General features: G+C 38.1%; 1 protein-coding gene across 6 annotated transcripts; it reads left to right on the forward strand.

The window, feature by feature from the left end:
• Nucleotides 1-1,732: 1,732 nt before the first annotated feature.
• ZNF207 (zinc finger protein 207) lies at nucleotides 1,733-18,218 on the forward strand. Of its 6 annotated transcripts, XM_082707347.1 has the most exons (12): nucleotides 1,733-1,889; nucleotides 3,389-3,516; nucleotides 7,830-7,968; nucleotides 9,341-9,508; nucleotides 9,643-9,718; nucleotides 10,224-10,271; nucleotides 11,359-11,429; nucleotides 13,910-14,067; nucleotides 15,238-15,330; nucleotides 16,321-16,563; nucleotides 17,155-17,314; nucleotides 17,476-18,218. In XM_082707347.1, the coding sequence occupies exons 1-12, from the start codon at nucleotides 1,850-1,852 to the stop codon at nucleotides 17,634-17,636; spliced, it is 1,485 nt and encodes a 494-aa protein (XP_082563473.1). In that variant the 5' UTR covers nucleotides 1,733-1,849; the 3' UTR covers nucleotides 17,637-18,218. The 6 variants fall into 6 exon arrangements, with proteins under 6 accessions (XP_082563473.1, XP_082563474.1, XP_082563475.1 ...); XM_082707348.1 differs by lacking the exon at nucleotides 10,224-10,271; XM_082707349.1 differs by lacking the exon at nucleotides 15,238-15,330 and having other exon boundaries at nucleotides 1,734-1,889; nucleotides 9,338-9,508.
• Nucleotides 18,219-18,569: the final 351 nt, after the last annotated feature.

Here is an 18,569-nt window from a genome sequence, read left to right on the forward strand (position 1 = left end):
GCCGAAGAGAGAAAGAGAGCATGTGGAGTGCACAACCAGAGGAGTGGCAGAGGGAGAGGGAGAAGCAGATTCACTGCTGAGCGTAAAGGCAGACTCCCACTCCATCCAGGACCCTAGGATCATGACCTGAAGGGAGGGCAGATGCGTAACCTACTGAGCCACTCAGGCGCCCTGATCAATCTATAATCTTAACTGTTATTTTATATTGTTTTCTCCGCCTTCAGTCTTAGGAACCACTGTAAGAAAAAGGCACTGGGCGTCTGGGTTTTTCAGGTGGTTAAGCAACAGCCTTCAGCTCAGGTCATAATCCCAGGGTCCTAGGATCGAGTCCCCTATCAGGCTCCTTACGCAGCAAGGAGCCTGCTTCTCCTTCTCCCTCGGCCTGCTACTCCGCCTGCTTGTGCTCCCTCGCTGTCAAATAAGTAAATAAAACCTTAAAAAAAAAAAAAAAAAGAAAAAAGAAAAAGGCTCTGACTGATGTGCAGAAGCTTTCATAGGTTGGCCTCTACCTCCCCCTGTGACTTCATTTCCTATCACTCTCTCCCTTGCTCACTCGGTGCTGGTCACATTTCCTGCTGTTTCTCAAACACTTCAACCCCCACCCCCGCAGTGTAACCGTCTTTTAATTTGCGCTTCTGTCTGGAATGCCCCCAGATATGTGCATGTCTTTTTCTTTCTTATCAGTTTTCTACACACATGTCCCTCCTGAGACGGAAAATGCCCTGTACAAAACACATCCCACACAAACCTCTCCTGTCATCCCAGCAGGTCTCGATCGTGTCCCCTAATACTGTTTTAGTTCTTTTCCCGGGCACTGAATCACTCCTGACATTATGCATTTGTCTGTTTCCTCTACTAGAGCGTCAGCTTGCGCACCGCTCAAAGTCTCCTTCGGAGGTACTGAGGGTTTGGACTTACTTTTACTTTGAGGGGGACTGCGTGGGGTGGGGGTGGGGGGACACACAAAGACACAGTTCAACCCGTAACATTGTGCTGTGAACACGGTTTTACTTCTTCCCTTCCAGCCTAGATTCCTTTTTTTTCCCCTCCTCCCTACGATTCTCTTGCCACCAACCAGCCCCATCACTAGGAGCTCCAGCCCCAACACCATCAGCGTATTTCAGGCGCTCAGGCTCAAAGACTTGCGCTTTTTGCTCCTTCAAAGAGACTCTCTCTCTTCCACTTCCCTTGCTCCCACGGAGCCTTCAGAAAACCTTTCTTGACACCCCAATGACCGCTAAGACCCTTGTTAGTGCTCCCCTCCTGAGGTCTGCAGCACCTTGTCACCCATCTGTGAATTACAAGGCAGAGACTGACACTTTTTTAACAAAATATGTGATAAGCAAACGCCCAACACTTACTACAGGAAGGATTAATTCGAGCAATGAGACATAATGAAAAGTTGGGCGCTCTTTCAGTATTTTTTATTTGTAGTCTGTCCTTAATTACAATAATCATCCTTTCAGTTTTTTCCCCCCCTCCTTCAATTACGAGTGTCTCGGCGTACCTCCGTAGCCAGCTCTCTTACAAAACAACCGGAGGGATCGGCAAACACAAGCAACGAGGGCCGGGACAACTTACACGAACAAGATGGCGGCTGCACCTCAGCCGCCACGAGTCTCCACCCACTCAGGGAGGCGGCCTGCGTCATGTGACCCTACCCTGCCTGGCACCGCCTCCGGCCGCAATGCCTGACGGGAGCAGAGCGGCGAACGAGGGCGTCGGCCATTTTGTGTCTGTTTCCTGTGGGACGCGGTGGTGGCCGTTGGGTCGGGAGAGTGAGCGGTATTTGCCTCGTTTTTCTTGCTTGTTTTTCCCCCCCCTTATACTTTGTCGGTAGAGCGCGGTTATGGGTCGCAAGAAGAAGAAGCAGCTGAAGCCGTGGTGCTGATATCCTTTACCGGTTTGAAGTCGAGGCCGAGCGGGGGCGCCGGTTGGCGGTGACTGGGACTGGGCGGCCTTGCTCTGGCCTGTGGCGGAGAGTGTCTGGGATCTAGGCCTCGAGGTGGGTGGCTGGATGGCCCGGAGCCGGATTTGGGAATACTTCGCAGAAAATGAAGTTCCTAGGGCGACAGGCTCTCTGGCAGTTGGGGGTCGTGGGACTCCGTGACTCAGGAGGTTCTTGATTTGGTGCGCTCGTGGACCCAACCGCTGGGAGGCGGCTTGGACCCCTCCACCAAGGACAGTGTTCCCTAAGGCTGTTGGGCCACACTCCGTTGTTTTGGTGACGATTTAACAAAGGGACTTTCTTCGAGTATAATACGCCGATTGAGTCTATGGAAGATTAGGGGAGAGCTTCGGAGTCTCTCAACCACTTTTCCCGTTTTATTGTAGATTCGATGGCTTAGTAAAGGCTTGTGTTCGTCAACCCCGGTTTCGAAACACCCCCCCCCTTTTTTTTTTGACCGGGGTTTGGGGGAACTAGTTTCCGCGTCTCACCCAACTGGCGCCTTAATCTTCAAGAAGCGTTCTCTTAAAGGGTGGAGTTTTTCGTCTGTTACCTGGCTTTGTAAGTCTTAAAAAAAAAAAAAAAAAAAAAAAGCTTCCTATTGCTTACTAAAACGTGGCGTCTTTTTAAATACTTTTTCCGGAAACGCTAGTACACTTCACGATGAAATTGGTTTTGCTTAACTGTTTTGTACTAAAAAACGAATCTGTTACAGAATTGCGTTTATTTCCATGCTAATTGGAAGATGGTCACTAATTTTCTTAAATATGCATTTAGGAAAATCTGACGAGTGAGATAAAAATTCTCAGTCTTATTAATGTGATTTGTGAGTTTAAATACACTCTATGGCAACATAAATTTAGAAAGAGTTGCAAACAACTTCATAGGGATATGTTTTTATTCGTTATGAGCTTATTTTTGGATCTAAATAGTATATTCTCAAATTCCAGATATTAAGTAGATTTTTAATATTTCAGTTATTTTTGTTCGTCTACTTAATGATTTCTATTTTGAAATTCAGTCCCGTCATAAACTTGGGTTGGTTTGTTTGTTTGGTTTTTTTTTTTTTTACATTGAACTGTCCAGTCTACAGTGTGCATTTCAAATGTTGAAATAATGAAGAAAAAAGTCCTTTTCACTTAAATCTCTTTTAAATGCAAGAATTTGACAAAAGTATGTTGCTGATTACTGAGATGTGTTCATTTAGAGATGGTGGAGAGAGATAATGGATTTCTGGGAAACTTTAAAGAGTAGAAGTACATGGCAAGATAATTCCGAATTATATAGTAAATACCAGAAACAAAGTTTGTATAAATTATATTTTTGGTTTTAGCTGTTTTTACATTTTAATATTCTTCCTCCTGTTCTCTAATGTATGACAGATTTTATTATAAGCAGCGTCAATATTATGCTGGTTTTGTACCTTAACAACATTGATCAGGTATTGTAATAGAGATTTTGATGATGAGAAGATTCTTATACAACACCAAAAAGCAAAACATTTTAAATGCCATATATGTCATAAGAAGTTGTACACAGGACCTGGCTTAGCTATTCATTGCATGCAGGTAAGGATTTATTTTTTCATTTTTTATTTTTTCTAATTTAATTTTTACCCCCTTACTTAAACCATGTGAAAAAATTTTTTGAATTTCTCTTTGACAGTTTTGTTTACTGAGAAAGATCAGATGTGGTTAGTCAGCTTTAAAAAAACACTGTTTTTAGCCATTAAGAAGATAAATAATTGTGTTTTTCAATGTTTAAGGAAAATTTATGTTGCTGATGTTTATTTTTGAATTATTGATAGTATTTCTTATCCTAGGTTAGATTGGTGACAAATTGAGGTCCAAAGTATCTGTACTTGGGTTAGAGAACAAGGATCAGTGATTTCAATTCTGTGGTCAGTCTGACCAGTTCTAATCCTATGAGAATTAACACATAATTAGCTACCATTACTACTGCCCTTGAAGGATTTGTTATAATATGTTGCCTGAGGATAGGTTTACTTCTTTTATTCCCTGGACCTCTTTTGGAATGGTAACGTTGTGTTTCATTAGATAATTTTTGGGTTTCTTGAGTTTTTTCACTGCTAGGTAGGGAAAGCTTTGCAATTTATATTTTTAAAGATCTAGTAAGTGCCTTTATGTCTTATTCAACGTTATTTTTTCTACTTTTGCCAATCCTAGAGCTGCCTGAATTTTTGCCTAATTGGACCCTAGAGAGATGAGAGCTGAGCAAATCCTTATTCATTGGAAACTACTGTTGGTAGGAGGCAGGGAGGTAAATTAAAATAAGATGTTGTTTCCCCAAGTTTGAAAATAAGTTTATAAAAGAAAATAAGTTTATATTGATATTTTCCATTCCAATTATATAACAATAACAATAATTTAATATTAATTCAAAAATATTTTAGATTTTGCTACATGCTAGACCCACAGTTTTCCACTGTGGCAATCACTAGTTACATGTGGCTACTTAAAAGACTCCTAGGGGCACCTGGCTGGCCCAATTGATGAAGCACCTGCCTTTGCTCAGGTCATGATCCCCAGGGTCCTGGGATTTCAGTCTCGAATTGGGCTCCCTGCTCAGTGGTGAGCCTGCTGCACCTCCCCCTGCTTTCTTGCTCTCTATCTCTGAAATAAGCCTTTTTTTTTAAGGGGTAATTTAAAAATTAAAAATTTAATATGTCAGTCATGTTATAGCCACATTTCCAGTGCTCAGTCACGTGTGGCTGGTGGATGACTGTTGTATTGGGTAGTTTTGATACAGAATACTACTATTTCTCACAAAAAGTTCCTGTGAGACGGTATTGTGTTAGACAGTGTTTTAGGCACTAAGTATACAGCTGTGAAGAAAAAGTCACCATTGTGGAGTTTAGATTCGTGTTGTGGAAGAAAATAAACTGTAAATACTTAGTTTTTAAATGATAAGTGATGGAGAAGACTAAAACTAGGTTGGAGGAGGTATAGGGAGGGCCACAAGATGGAGAGAGGCCTGGATGAGAAACTGACATCTGAACAGAGATCTGAAAGGAAGTGAAAGAGCCATGGAACAGCGAATGAAAGACCCTCACATATAGGAACATACTCCTGTATTGAAGGAAGAAGGAAAGAGTAGCAATGTTTTTTATATAGGAGGGCTTACTGTAGGACATTTTCTTCAATTCTGAATGAAATGGGAGGTTTGAGTAGAAGGAGAGCATGCTGATGCTCTTTCTTTCTTTCTTTCTTTCTTTCTTTCAAGAATTGTCCTGGCCAGTAGACTTGAGATTAGACAGGCTGCAGAGTGCAGTGAGAACACTTAGGGTGACTAGAGTATTCCAGGCAAGAGGTGAGGGTTGGCAGAGACCAGAATTTGCTGGTGGATTTGATGCAGAGTATAATAAAGTGAGGAGTTACAGATGATCTGAAGGCATTTGATCTGTGAGATACGGGTTACCATGTACTGAGATGTAGAAAGCTGCTGGAAGAATAGGCTTAGAGATGAGGACATCATGTTGGTGTTAGGTTAATTTTGACAAGGTCTGTTGAATATCCAGATGGAGATGTCCTATAAGGAGTTGCTTGTGTCTACAATCCTGGAGTTCAGAGAGGTGGGAGCTGGAGATAAAAGTTTGGAAGGATACCGTATAAGGACAACTATTTTATTTAACTCATAATATTAGATGTCCTTTTTCCTTAGGGAATAGAATATAGATAAAAAAGAGGTGCAAGGACTCTACCTTAGGCCACTCCCAGCAGTTAAAGGTTGGAAGATTAAAGTAAACCATTCAGGGACATTGAAAGGGTAGGGAATCCAAGAAAATAGTGTCTTGAAAACCAAATGAAATGTTCCAAGGAGTAAGTTATTTAACTGAGTCAAATGCTGGTGGTAGGTCAAGGAAGAAGAGGACTGAGATTGAATGATTTCCTAGAACAATGGGGATGAAAGCTCGATTGGAGTGCTTTCAAAAGAAAAGGAGATAGAGGGACTCTTTGAAGAGTTGTACTATACAAGAGCAGAAAAATGGAATGGAACTAGAAAGAGATTAGTTGAGAAATTATTTCAGTAACATTTTTAATGGACTAAGTGCTTCTATTTTTGTAGTCCTAGTGTAGTTGCGTAGCAACCTGTGAGATAGGCATGGCAGTTTAATCAGATACAGCCTCCAATTTTATAGGTGGTAAACCTAAGACATTAATAATTTAGTTGGTTCATATCAGTGCTTTCTCTTGTCTTTTCAGCCAAGACCATACCAACTTCTAGGCAGGATTTTAAGAAATTTAATTCTGGCTGGGCTATTGTGAGGTAGTTAGGTAAATCATGTTCTTTTTCCTTTCTTAGCAACAGCTTTTGAAATGTTTATTCTTGGCATTATCATTTAGAAGTAGAACAAAGAATAGTTACTGTGTATGTGAATGTAATTTTATTTTGGGGGGAAAACGTGAATTAATTCATCTACATTTGTCAAGAATAGTAACATTCCAAAAAACTTAGAAAACGGTGATTAAGTTGCTTGTTGAGTAGCTTTATTCGTGGATCTTTTCATCACAGTGAGGAACAGTGGTTAAAAATTTATAAAAAATTACAATTTTTGAATTTGATTTTGCATGTCGCTGTTTAAAATCTTTGAGATACATATCTGAGAAGAAAATACTTAGCTTCCTTGGGGTACCTGGATGGCTCCGTGGGTTAAAGCCTCTGCTTTTGGCTCGGGTCATGGTCCCAGGTCCTGGGATTGAGCCCCGAATCTGGCTCCCTGCTCAGCGGGGACCCTGCTTCCTCCTCTCTCTTTGCCTACTTGTGACCTCTGTCTGTTAAATAAAAAAATAAATAAAATCTTAAAAAAAAAAATACTTAGCTTCCTTGACCTTCCTTACCTTTCTATTCTTACATGAAAGTGTCTTGGGAGGAAAGGAAAATTGAGTATGGACAAGTATGTCCAAGTTATTATTAACCTAAATCAGGGATTCTCAAGCTTTTGAGCATGCCTCAGAATCACCTGGAGGGCTTGTTAAAGCACACATTGCTAGCCTTACCCAGGAGTTTCTGATGGGATAGAGAGTATATTGAGAATTTGTGTTTCTGATAAGTTTTCAGGTGATGCTGATAGTCTGGGCAAGAATACGTTGCCATTTTTTAGCATAAGTGAATGCAAGTGGCTTGAAGAAACAGACTGACAGGAATTTTACCATATTGGCAAGAGAGACCCATGTTTGAGGGTTGGAAACATCTGTTCTAGCAAAAACCATAGTGGAAAAAAATTGTAGATTTCCAGTGTTTTATAATAGCACTTCCTCCTCTTTGTGATCTACCAAATAAGTTTAGGATAATGACGGGATCACTGCTGTGCAGTGTTAAGTGTCTCAGGTAACTCCTTAGTTACCGGTAATGCTAACTGTAAATGTCACTTTTATAATTCGTAACTACAGGCTTGTCTCAAGATCCATTCTTGGAAATTTTAATTCTTGATAAAAGAGGACTGTTTCCTATAAGTTTTATTTGTCAGACTTGAAACTTCTCTGATTTGAGTGGAATTACTAGTTCATTGCTGATACTCCAAGCAAGTAAGATTACATAGTAAGCTTAAATTAATATTTATTGAGTCCTTACTATGTGTTAGACGTCCTGCCAAGTGATAATTTATATTCATTGTGTTTTTTAATCCTAAAAATGATCCTAGGTGTGTTAGGTACTATGGGTGGAGTAATCTTAAATGATTTGCCTAATCCACATACCTAGTTAGTGAGCAGCAAAACAGGATTGAGTCCAGATAGTCTCACTATAGAGCCAGTTATGCTTAACCATTATATAGTGAGTGTTTGCTAAGTAATTTCAGATTACTCTTAAAGGACTTTATGAGCACTTTAGTCTATCTAATGGAAGTTTGTTTTAATGTTAGGTGCATAAAGAGACAATAGATGCTGTACCAAATGCAATACCTGGGAGAACAGACATTGAATTGGAAATATATGGTATGGAAGGTATTCCAGAAAAAGATATGGATGAAAGAAGACGACTTCTTGAACAGAAAACACAAGGTAAATGCTGAGATCTTTGTTTTTTCTTAATTGAGCTTCACTAATGAGAGTATTAATAATTTGACATACAGAGTTAATAGTGGATGTTAGATTTATTCAAAACTCCCAATTTTGAGTTTTATTTCTTATGTCTTAATGTTTGAAGTTGTGTATTTGATTTGTATATATGTGATTACAGGTGGAATTAGCAAGTGTTGAGATTTTTGAAAACAAAGATTGCTTGTTACGATTTGATTGTATAACTACTAATAGTAAAATATTTTTTTAGTGCTGTTATTTGTCTTGGAATTTGTGATCATTATCCAGATAGTGGAAGTTATTAACCACCTATGAAATTCCTTTATTTTTAAGATTTTATTTATTGTGAGAGATCACGTTCAGGCAAGGGGAGGGGCAGAGGGGAAGAGAGAGGGAATCTCAGGCAGACTCTGTGTTAACCACCCTGGCTTGATCTCACAATCCTGAGATTGTCACCTGAGCTGAAACTAAGAGTTGGATGTTTACTTGATTGAGCTACAGTCAACTCTTTTACTTTATGTCTTTAAGGTTTACCATTTATTTTTGAGAGGGAGGAAGAGAGAGAGTGAGCAAAGCTGGTGGGGAGCAGAGGAAGAGAGAATCTCGACTCTTCACTGAGTGGGGAGCCTACACTTGGGGCTCAGTTTCAGGACCCTGGGATCATGACCTCAGCTGAAACAGTCAGACTCTCAATTGAGCGAGCCACCATGCGGGATCCCCATGAGTTTTTTCATTTGTTTGTTTTTATTAAGTAAGCTCTACACCCGATGTGGAGCTTGATTGCAAGACCCCAAGTTCTAGAGTCACATATTCTACTTACAGGTGCCAGCCAGGTGCCCTGAAACTTTGTTTTAAGAAGCATCGAGGAGAGGTCACACCTCTTTGTTATAGTTTATCTTTATGGATGGAATAGAAAGTAATTTTTTTAAATAAAACTGATTTAGGAAAAATACTTTTACCTGTCATAGAATAGGGAAAGTATGTTAACCTTCTTATTTAACGTGGATTGGAAACCAATTTGAAGAGTAAAAACAGTATTGTGGGTTTTTTTTTTTTTTTTTTAAGAAAAATCTCATGAGCTAATTGGATTGAAATAATTATTATTATTTTTAAAAGATATTTTTTGAGAGACAGCAAGCAGGAGGGGCAGAGGGAGAAGCAGACTTCCTTCTGAGCAGGAAGCCGGATACGGCCAGGACCTTGGGATTATGACCTGAGCTGAAGGCAGACTCTTAATGGACCAAGCCACCCAGCTGCCCTTAAATTATTTTTTTAAATGTTGAATGTCAGACATGCTGAGTTTTTCTTTTTTTTTTACTTTATGGGAAAAACTAATTAAAACTTTTTTTAGCAGAGAGTCAAAAAAAGAAGCAACAAGATGATTCTGATGAATATGATGATGATGACTCTGCAGCTTCAACTTCATTTCAGCCACAGCCTGTTCAACCTCAACAAGGCTATATCCCTCCAATGGCACAGCCAGGACTGCCACCAGTTCCGGGAGCCCCAGGAATGCCTCCAGGTATTACATAAGATTTCTTAAAATTAGCATTTTAAGGAAGGACTTTATGGATGTGATGTAGAAGTATTAAAATCTTTCTCTTACCATTTCAATATTTGTGATTTTTTTATTATTGTTGAAATTCTTATTTATAGGCATACCTCCATTAATGCCAGGTGTTCCTCCTCTGATGCCAGGAATGCCACCAGTTATGCCAGGCATGCCACCTGGGTAAGAGAACTTTTAATTGACTTGTGGGCTTATGCCTAGTAATGATCTTTTTCAGCTTGGGTGTTATATGAATTTTAAAATGTTACTTTGCCCCCCCCCCCTTGCTAAAAGGTATGGGCTCCATAAATACTAAACTAGTCAAATAAAGGGGTCTACCAATCAATTAAAGGAATATAGATTTGTCTCTGAAGAGAATCGATTTTTGGGTTTTAGGATGTCTGTAGGCAGCCATCTGCTTCAATTGCATCTGATGTAATTAAAGTAGTTGGTTGTAGATTTGTATTTCTAAGATTCAGAACTGTCCATGACACTTTGTAGTTGTGACAAGAAGCAAACTCTGTAAATGATTTTATTTGTCAAATCATCAAGAACTAAAATGAATATGAGGTGCTCGTGCCTATCACTTTTACTTAAATATTGTTGGATGTGAGAGGTATACAATACACTTTCCCACTGTATTTTGAAAATCACAGTTAGATTTTGATTTTGTCATACATTTTCACAGATTGCATCATCAGAGAAAATACACCCAGTCATTTTGCGGTGAAAACATGTAAGCATCTCATTCATAATGTAATTCAGGAGGTATAATCATAATGTCATTTTTTTTATGTGTTTAATGGTATCTATTCAATTGACTTCAGAAATATTCTAACCTTCCTCACTAAAACTTCTAAAATGTGCAAGCTGGTTGACACAGGTCTCTTAATGGAGGGAAATAAAACATCTGTGAGGAAATTGTAATAGACCCATATAAAAAGCATTTTTTAAATGTAGCTCTTTTTCCCCAAACTGCTAAAGTAATGGAATTTAGTTTAAAAAAAGGGTTAGTTAAGAAAGAATAGATACTCTTTTCAAAAATTACATGCTTTGTTATTATGGAAGTAATTCAGTTTTCTTACAATGAAATCTGTATAAAGAAATTTACTTTTTGATAAAGTTCTCATTTAAGAATTCACAAACTTGGAATTGTTTTAAGTGAATTGAATATTGTTATGTGAAGGTGAGCTCTTTTAGGGGAAAGAAAATAAATGTGGGTTATGTTTTTAAGTCATGGTTTAGTGTTAGGTAGCTATTACAAATAGAAATTAGGCAATTGTGTGAGTTTACTTTTGACTCTCTTTAATTTTGGTGGTAGTGTTTTTGTTTTTTTTTTTTTTTGTAACCCTCCAAAAGAAAAAAAAAAATCTTTACTCCACAGTGTACATTCAGTATTTTCCTTTTGAAAAATCTGATGACTCCAAAATAATTTTTTAAAATTTACATTCTGTATGGATATTTTCAAGTGAGACAAAAGGTGATTTTGATTTCTAATTACACGTATTTTAGATGAGGCCTCTTTTATATATTAAGGAGGGTATAATTGTTTTTAGTGACTTTAAATGTATGAAAATGATTTGTCAGCAAAGACTGATTTTTTTTTCCTTATTTTACTGGCAAACCCAAGAAATTGCTGGGTTTTAGAGGGTTTATTTTGATAGAATTGTTTTAGTGTTGTATATTCTTTCAGCTTGATTTATTTCAGTATTAAAGGTCAAATTCAAGTCTTATCTGTTGTTTCAGGCTTTAGCCAAAATATTTTCTGATGTTTTATACTATTAATTAACTTGGTTTGTTTCTTAAAATTTGCTTTCTAATAGAATGATGCCAATGGGTGGAATGATGCCACCTGGACCAGGAATACCACCTCTGATGCCTGGTATGCCGCCAGGTATGAAACGTAGATGGTTTCCTTTTAATATGATTGGCATGCTTTATTTTTCTCTTTTGAAGAATAGGTTTGTGGATTTTAGTGCAGTTGTAATTTATAATTACCATAGTTTGCTGATTTCACTTTGAAATTACTTGGAGAAGTGTTGGAATGGACCATGGCGGTTTTTTGAGTCTTGAAATGGATAATACACAGGTTTCAAAGCACTCAGAATGAGTCACAGAACCTTTGTACCAAAGCTCATAATACCTAAGATGTGTTGAATTTGTGGGTTTGTTGTTGTTTTAAAGATTTTATTCATTTGAGAGAGAGAGAGCATATAAGCAGGGGGAATAGCAGAGGGAGAGGGAGAAACGGGCTCCCTGCCAAGCAGGGAGCCTGACGTGGGGCTCGATCCCAGGGCCCTGGGATCATGACCCGAGCTGAAGGGAGGTGCTTAACTGACTGAGCCACCCAGGCACCCTGAGGGGTAGTATTTGTTAGAAATATTATAGATGAATAATGGAGACTTTTGGCAAGTAATGGAGAAACCTGTCATGCCATATTTTAAAAATGTAGTCATTTATTGTCTCACTCAACAGAAAGAAAAATGGTGGCTTCAGTGGCTGGTGATACCAAGAACCCATGTGTTTTTAAATATTCTTCTTTGCTAACCTTTTTTGCAGTCCACAGCAGCTTTATTGATAGTTGTAAAAGAAACAGGAAAAATAAGGCAGCAGTAAAATTTGCATCATTGCCAGTGCAACCATTAATTTATAGACCGTAGTTCCACATATGTTATTTCTGAGATACTTAGGCAAAGTTATGTTGAGGAAGTTTGAAGAATGCACTCATGATGGATTTTAGGAAATTTTATTTCTTTTTTTTTTTTAAGATTTTATTTATTTATTTTTTTGACCTAGATCACAAGTAGACAGAGAGGCAGGCACAGAGAGAGAGAGGAAGGAGGCTCCCTGCTGAGCAAAGAGCCTGATGTGGGGCTCGACCCCCGGACCCTGGGATCATGACCTGAGTTGAAGGCAGAGGCTTTAACCCACTGAGCCACCCAGGCGCCCCAGGAAATTTTATTTCAAGTGCTTAAAGGAGAGGCGCCTGGCTGTCTCAGTCAGTAGAGCATGCAGCCAATTTTTGATCTCAAGTTTTAAGCTTGAGCCCTGTATTGGCTGTAGAATTTACTTAAGAAAAATAAAATCTTGGGCGCCTGGGTGGCTCAGTGGGTTAAACCTCTGCCTTCAGCTCGGGTCATGATCTCAGGGCCCTGGGATCGAGTCCCGCATCGGGCTCTCTGCTTGGTGGGGAGCCTGCTTTTTCCTCTCTCTCTCTCTCTGCCTGCCTCTCTGCCTCCTTGTGATCTCTCTCTGTCAAATAAATAAATAAAATCTTTAAAAAAAAATAAAAAGAAAATCTTTAAAGTGTTTTCAGGGACAACTTAGTTTTCTAGAAAATTTTTTGTGAGTATATGACCTATCAGTGTTTCTACAGTAATTTGAATTTGAGTTCAGAGAGCATCCAGCTGTTGGATGATTGCAGTAATTCTCTTTTGTGTTTCAAAAAGTTAGCCAAATCAGTAATATTAGTAAGCTTAATTGCTACTTTCTGCATATATAGAATCTCCGGTATTATCTTTTACTTCCTGGAGTTCTGAAATACCCAAAGGAATAGAAAGGTTGAGGCAAATGCCTAGGTTACTCAAGACTTCATTGAATTGACCAGTTTATCAGTAATTTTGTAGTAGAGAAGTGTTATTTATTTATTTATTCTTATTTTTCAAGATTTTATTGATTTGGGGGAGAGGGAGAAGGAAACCCTCTCTCTCTCTCTTTTTTTTTTTTTTTTTTTTTTTTTAAGGAAACCCTCTCTTGAGTGGGGAACCTGACCTGGGGCTGGATTTTAGGACCCTGAGATCAGGACCTGAGCTGAAGGCAGATACTCAACTGACCAAGCCACCCAGGCGCCCCTTGATTTTATTTTTTATTTTTTTAAAGAGACCCCATGGGAGAGTAGAGGGAGAGGGAAAGAGAATCTCAAGCAGACTCCACACCCAGCACGGATCTTGATACGGGGCTTGATCCCATGATCTGAACTGAAATAAGAGTCAAGAGGCCCAACCAACTGAGCCACCTAGGTGCCCCTAGAAGCATTTTTTTTTTTTTTTAGATTATTTTATTTATTTACTTGACACAGAGAGAGAGAGAGAGAGAGAGATAGATCACAAGTAGGCAGAGAGGCAGGCAGAGAGAGGGGAGAAGCAGACTCCCCGCTGAGCAGAGAGCTTGATGGTGGGGCTCCATCCCTGGACCCTGGGATTATGACCTGAGCCAAAGGCCAAAGGCAGAGGCTTAACCAACTGAGCCACCCAGGCGCCCCGCCGCCCCCAGAAGCATTTTTAATATGGTATATTTTAACAGTTTTGGGAAAAAATTTTTTCTGAACTTAAATGTTTTGACATGCCATGTCTTCCCAACATTTCTTCTCTGTAGGTATGCCCCCTCCTGTTCCCCGTCCTGGAATTCCTCCAATGACTCAGGCACAGGCTGTTTCAGCACCAGGCATTCTTAATAGACCACCTGCACCAACAGCAACAGTTCCTGCTCCACAGCCTCCAGTTACTAAGCCTCTTTTCCCCAGTGCTGGGCAGGTAAGGTGAAATTCCTAAAAAGGAGTGCACTTAGATTTAAAGGTAAAGTGTAGTCGTTTATAGAAATTCTTGAGGTTGTCATTAGGCTTGCTTTTTGTTTCTAATCTTTTTAATATAATTAAATACAGAGAAGTGTCCTGTTCTCTTCCATGTTTGCACACATTGACTAGAGCCAGATAATGTAGTTTGCTAATTTTTTCATAGCTTATGAACTCTAGTTATTCTTAGCTTTAGACAGAAATGAAAGCTTTAATTTCTGGGTACTTAAATACATGATAATGTTTAGAGGTCCTCTTATGTCCTCTTGAACTATGAGTGGAATGAAACCAAAGTCAAAGGAGAAAATCCTAAGACCTTAGCAAATCATTTGTTGGACTCTTAGAACAGTGAGAAATGACAATGCTACACTATTGCAGGAGGGGCATCATTTGACCTAGTTAGACTTAATCTTTCCCACTAAACTTGTGTTTTTTAGAACTCAGAAACTAAAGATGTTTTTGTTTTTTTGATATATATTTACATACATAAGTATATATATATAGAGTGTGTGTAATGGTTGTTACTTTCTCTATTTTTTTCCCTAGTTATATTCAAAGTTAAATAGAAATATTTAATTGATTCAGAATTAAGATCAGGATGTGTGTTATTTTTCACTTTAACATTATCCCATAGAGGTTTTTTCCCTCAATTTTTTTGTTTATAGTTGGCGAAAATAAAAGCTTTACTTTTAAAGTCCCCTGTAAGCATATATCTTGTGTTTTTGAGGTGGGTGGGGATTTTATTTACTGAGAAATGTCAAGCTTTTGGTAAAGATCTTGTGGAGTCATTGATAGAGAATTGGAATGAAGTGTCTGTAGTAATGCATCTTTATTCTCGATTGAAGGTATCTTTTTTCAAAATCACAGTGCAAAAACACATCCCAGTTTTAGGAAAGAAACTGGTTAACTAGGTTTATTGGTGTAGAATTAAAAAAATTTTTTTTTGAGGCTCATACTGTCACTTTGTTTATTGTAAATGCATTAACTGCCTGCCTCTTGAAATAAGTCAGATTTGATTGCATTATATTTTGCATTTATAAAAATGCAATCTAATACTAAAAGTCTACCACATGGCTTATTTTCACCCATTTGTTTGGAGACTTTTCATTGTTTCCTTTCTTTTATGCTACAGATGGGGACACCTGTAACAAGCTCAAGTACAGCTTCATCCAATTCAGAAAGTCTGTCTGCATCTTCTAAAGCTCTGTTTCCTAGCACAGCACAAGTACGCAGGAAGTTGCAGTTTAAAATTGTTAAATGGCTTTATAAACTTAACCCTTTGGACCCTACTTTAAAACTAAATTTTTCCCCCCAAAAATACACTATGTTTAATTTTTTTAAAGTTAATGGTACAAATATCAATGGTATTTCAAAATTTGAACTCATACTAATAGAAAAAAATGTACTCCAAACTCCTATGGTTCTAAAGGGTTAAAATTAAGCATGTAAGCAGTAAATGCGTTATAGTAGCCACTGGTTAGCCTGATGCATGATTAAGCTTTTTTGATTTATGCTATTGAATCTAATGCATCACATACAATGTAAGGAAATATAGTACTCTGCATTTGGTTCTTAAGTTGGCCTAGTGTTCATGTTTCAGATGTTTGGAATTTTGAAAAGTAACACATTTATTACTGGTAACTTTATGCTTAAAAGATCCTACTAAGCCCTTTTGTCCATGGTAATCACCTAGCCATTGTTAATTGGGAGGACACTGTATTATCTGTATAAAGAGATCTCTGAAGGGACATCTTTAATGTGTCACCACTGATACTGTTTATGCTCTGCTTAGTAACTAAATTTATTTGTATTTTGTAATTTCTTTTTTTTTGAGGTGCTTAGTAGATTGATTGAACAACTAATTTAGAATAGAGTAGAACACAATATTCCAATACAATGTAGTTCATTAGTTTGAAATAAATACAAAGCTTTGTAAAGCAAGTAAATTTTGGTGATAAAGGTAGATAATATCTTTGAAGTTATATGCAGTCTTGTTTCCACTGCTGAGTCTTGGATGTGACTTGGACTCCAGGGTCTTTTGATATTTTTACATATTATCTTGATGTTTTGGCATTTTAATTATGTTAACTTTGTTTTAATTTCATTTAAAGTTTGGTCCTTTATTGAATGTTAGTATCTCACTTTTAGGTTAACTATAATAGATACATTCAGCTTGGGTTTTGAAGTTTCCTTAATGAAAGATTGTGTTTTCCAGGCTCAGGCAGCTGTCCAAGGACCTGTTGGTACAGATTTCAAGCCCTTAAATAGTACCCCTGCAACAACTACAGAACCCCCAAAGCCTACATTCCCTGCTTATACACAGTCTACAGCTTCAACCACTAGTACAACAAATAGCACTGCAGCTAAACCAGCGGCTTCAATAACAAGTAAGCCTGCTACACTTACGACAACCAGTGCAACCAGTAAGTTGATCCACCCAGATGAGGATATATCACTGGTAAGTTTTTTACAGGTTTTTACTGGCATAGTTTGAATCCCGTTGTAGTAACGATTCCTCTTAAAGTATTAATTTGTACACCAGTGGTTTTGTAATCTGATCTAATGCTGTGTGGTTTTCATTCTGGTTTTTTAAGAACCACAAAATAAAGTGAATATTGTGTGTTTTGATCTTAGACACACGCTTTTCCCTACACCCAGACTATTTAAAAGAAGACAGTAAGTTGGGTTCTTAACTCTGAAAAATCATTTCGGTTACACATAAATTTGTAAATGATGAAATGGATAAGTGTGAGGTAGGATACACAGATCCTTTAAAGCTTATCCACTTTCTTCACTAGAGATTTTCTTATGTAGGCAGTATTTAATTCCTGGAAAGTTATTAGCCATTTTTCAAATATAAAAATAGGTGAGGTTTTCTTGAGGTATTGAGATTTTAAGCAGTTGGACTGGTTTGTGGAGCAAAAATAATGGTTGGGAAATAAGGGTACATTTTTACAAAGTTACTCTGTAATATTTTGGGTGATTATCTTTTATGATTAATGACTCTCTGTATTCAAATCTTTAACATTGTGATCATATTTATTTGTAGGAAGAGAGAAGGGCACAGTTACCTAAATATCAACGTAATCTTCCTCGACCAGGACAGGCTCCCATTGGTAATCCACCAGTTGGACCTATTGGAGGTATGATGCCACCACAGCCAGGCATCCCACAGCAACAAGGAATGAGACCCCCAATGCCGCCTCATGGTATTTTTTTTTTACATTCATTGTGTTTATGTTTATTGTATTTACTGTATTAAGTGGATTTTCTGAGTATACACAAATTTATTTGCAGAATACATTGCATTTAACAGCATAATGCACAGACCAACTCAATCTATTTTTTGTGTTTTAAATCTGTTTTTTAGGTCAGTATGGTGGTCATCATCAAGGCATGCCAGGTTACCTTCCTGGTGCTATGCCACCATATGGGCAGGGACCGCCAATGGTGCCCCCTTACCAAGGTGGGCCTCCTCGACCTCCGATGGGAATGAGACCTCCTGTAATGTCGCAAGGTGGCCGTTACTGATCTTACTTCATCCAGTCTAATAGGTTTGGAGATTAAACCTTTTCTCAACTTGTGCTGTTTATATAGCCAAGCTTCCGTCAATAAGGCTTCATTGTGACTTTAACAAACATTATCTTCCCACATACCAGGAACTATTGGACATTTATTTTACATGGGAAAAATTATTTGGAATAATAAAGCAGGAACTTTTCCTGAAGTTGCAATTTATACTGTATGGCTTCTTTTTCATGTTTCATCTAGGTTTTTAGAAGTGAAGTATAGTAAATTTGGTTCGTTATATTGTGAAGGCGCTGGAATTACATGAACATACCACCTTAATAAAGGCAAGTTCTGTAAGCTTACATTGCTATTTGTAAAGTTATGCCTTCACAGCATTTCAGATGCTGTTGGACTTCACGTCCCCAACCTAGCTTGGTGAGGGCTGTAACTGTTACCGAGACCTGTACATTGGAAGTCTGAATGTATAACAATATTTAATGTATTTAGAGTTCCTCATGTTGCAGGGTTTAAGAAATCTGACCCACCAAGGTCATGTGACTTTTCTGTACTGTTAAACTTCATTGTAATAAAATGAGAGAAAAACTTACGCCTTTTTATTCATAACCCAGCTGTGGACCACTGCCTGAAAGGTTTGTACAGATGCATGCCACAGTAGATGTCCACATAATAAAATTCATAGTTACCAATGCAGTTTTGATATATCTTTGGATTCTGTCTTTGAATTGTAGGATGTTCCTTAGCTGCATGTTTAAAAACTGGACAATATATATAGAATTGTATGTTAGTGCTTAAGTTGAGAGAAAAACTTCAATACATATGAGTCATTACATAGTGGATATGAAATCTTTATATTGTGTCACCTTTCCATGCCCTTGGTGTCACTACATGTTAGGTGTCTTAGATATTTAAAATGTAAACCTTAGTATTTCCTCT

Source organism: Mustela nivalis (genome assembly GCF_964662115.1).
Source record: "Mustela nivalis genome assembly, chromosome: 17".
Lineage (NCBI taxonomy): Eukaryota > Metazoa > Chordata > Mammalia > Carnivora > Mustelidae > Mustela > Mustela nivalis.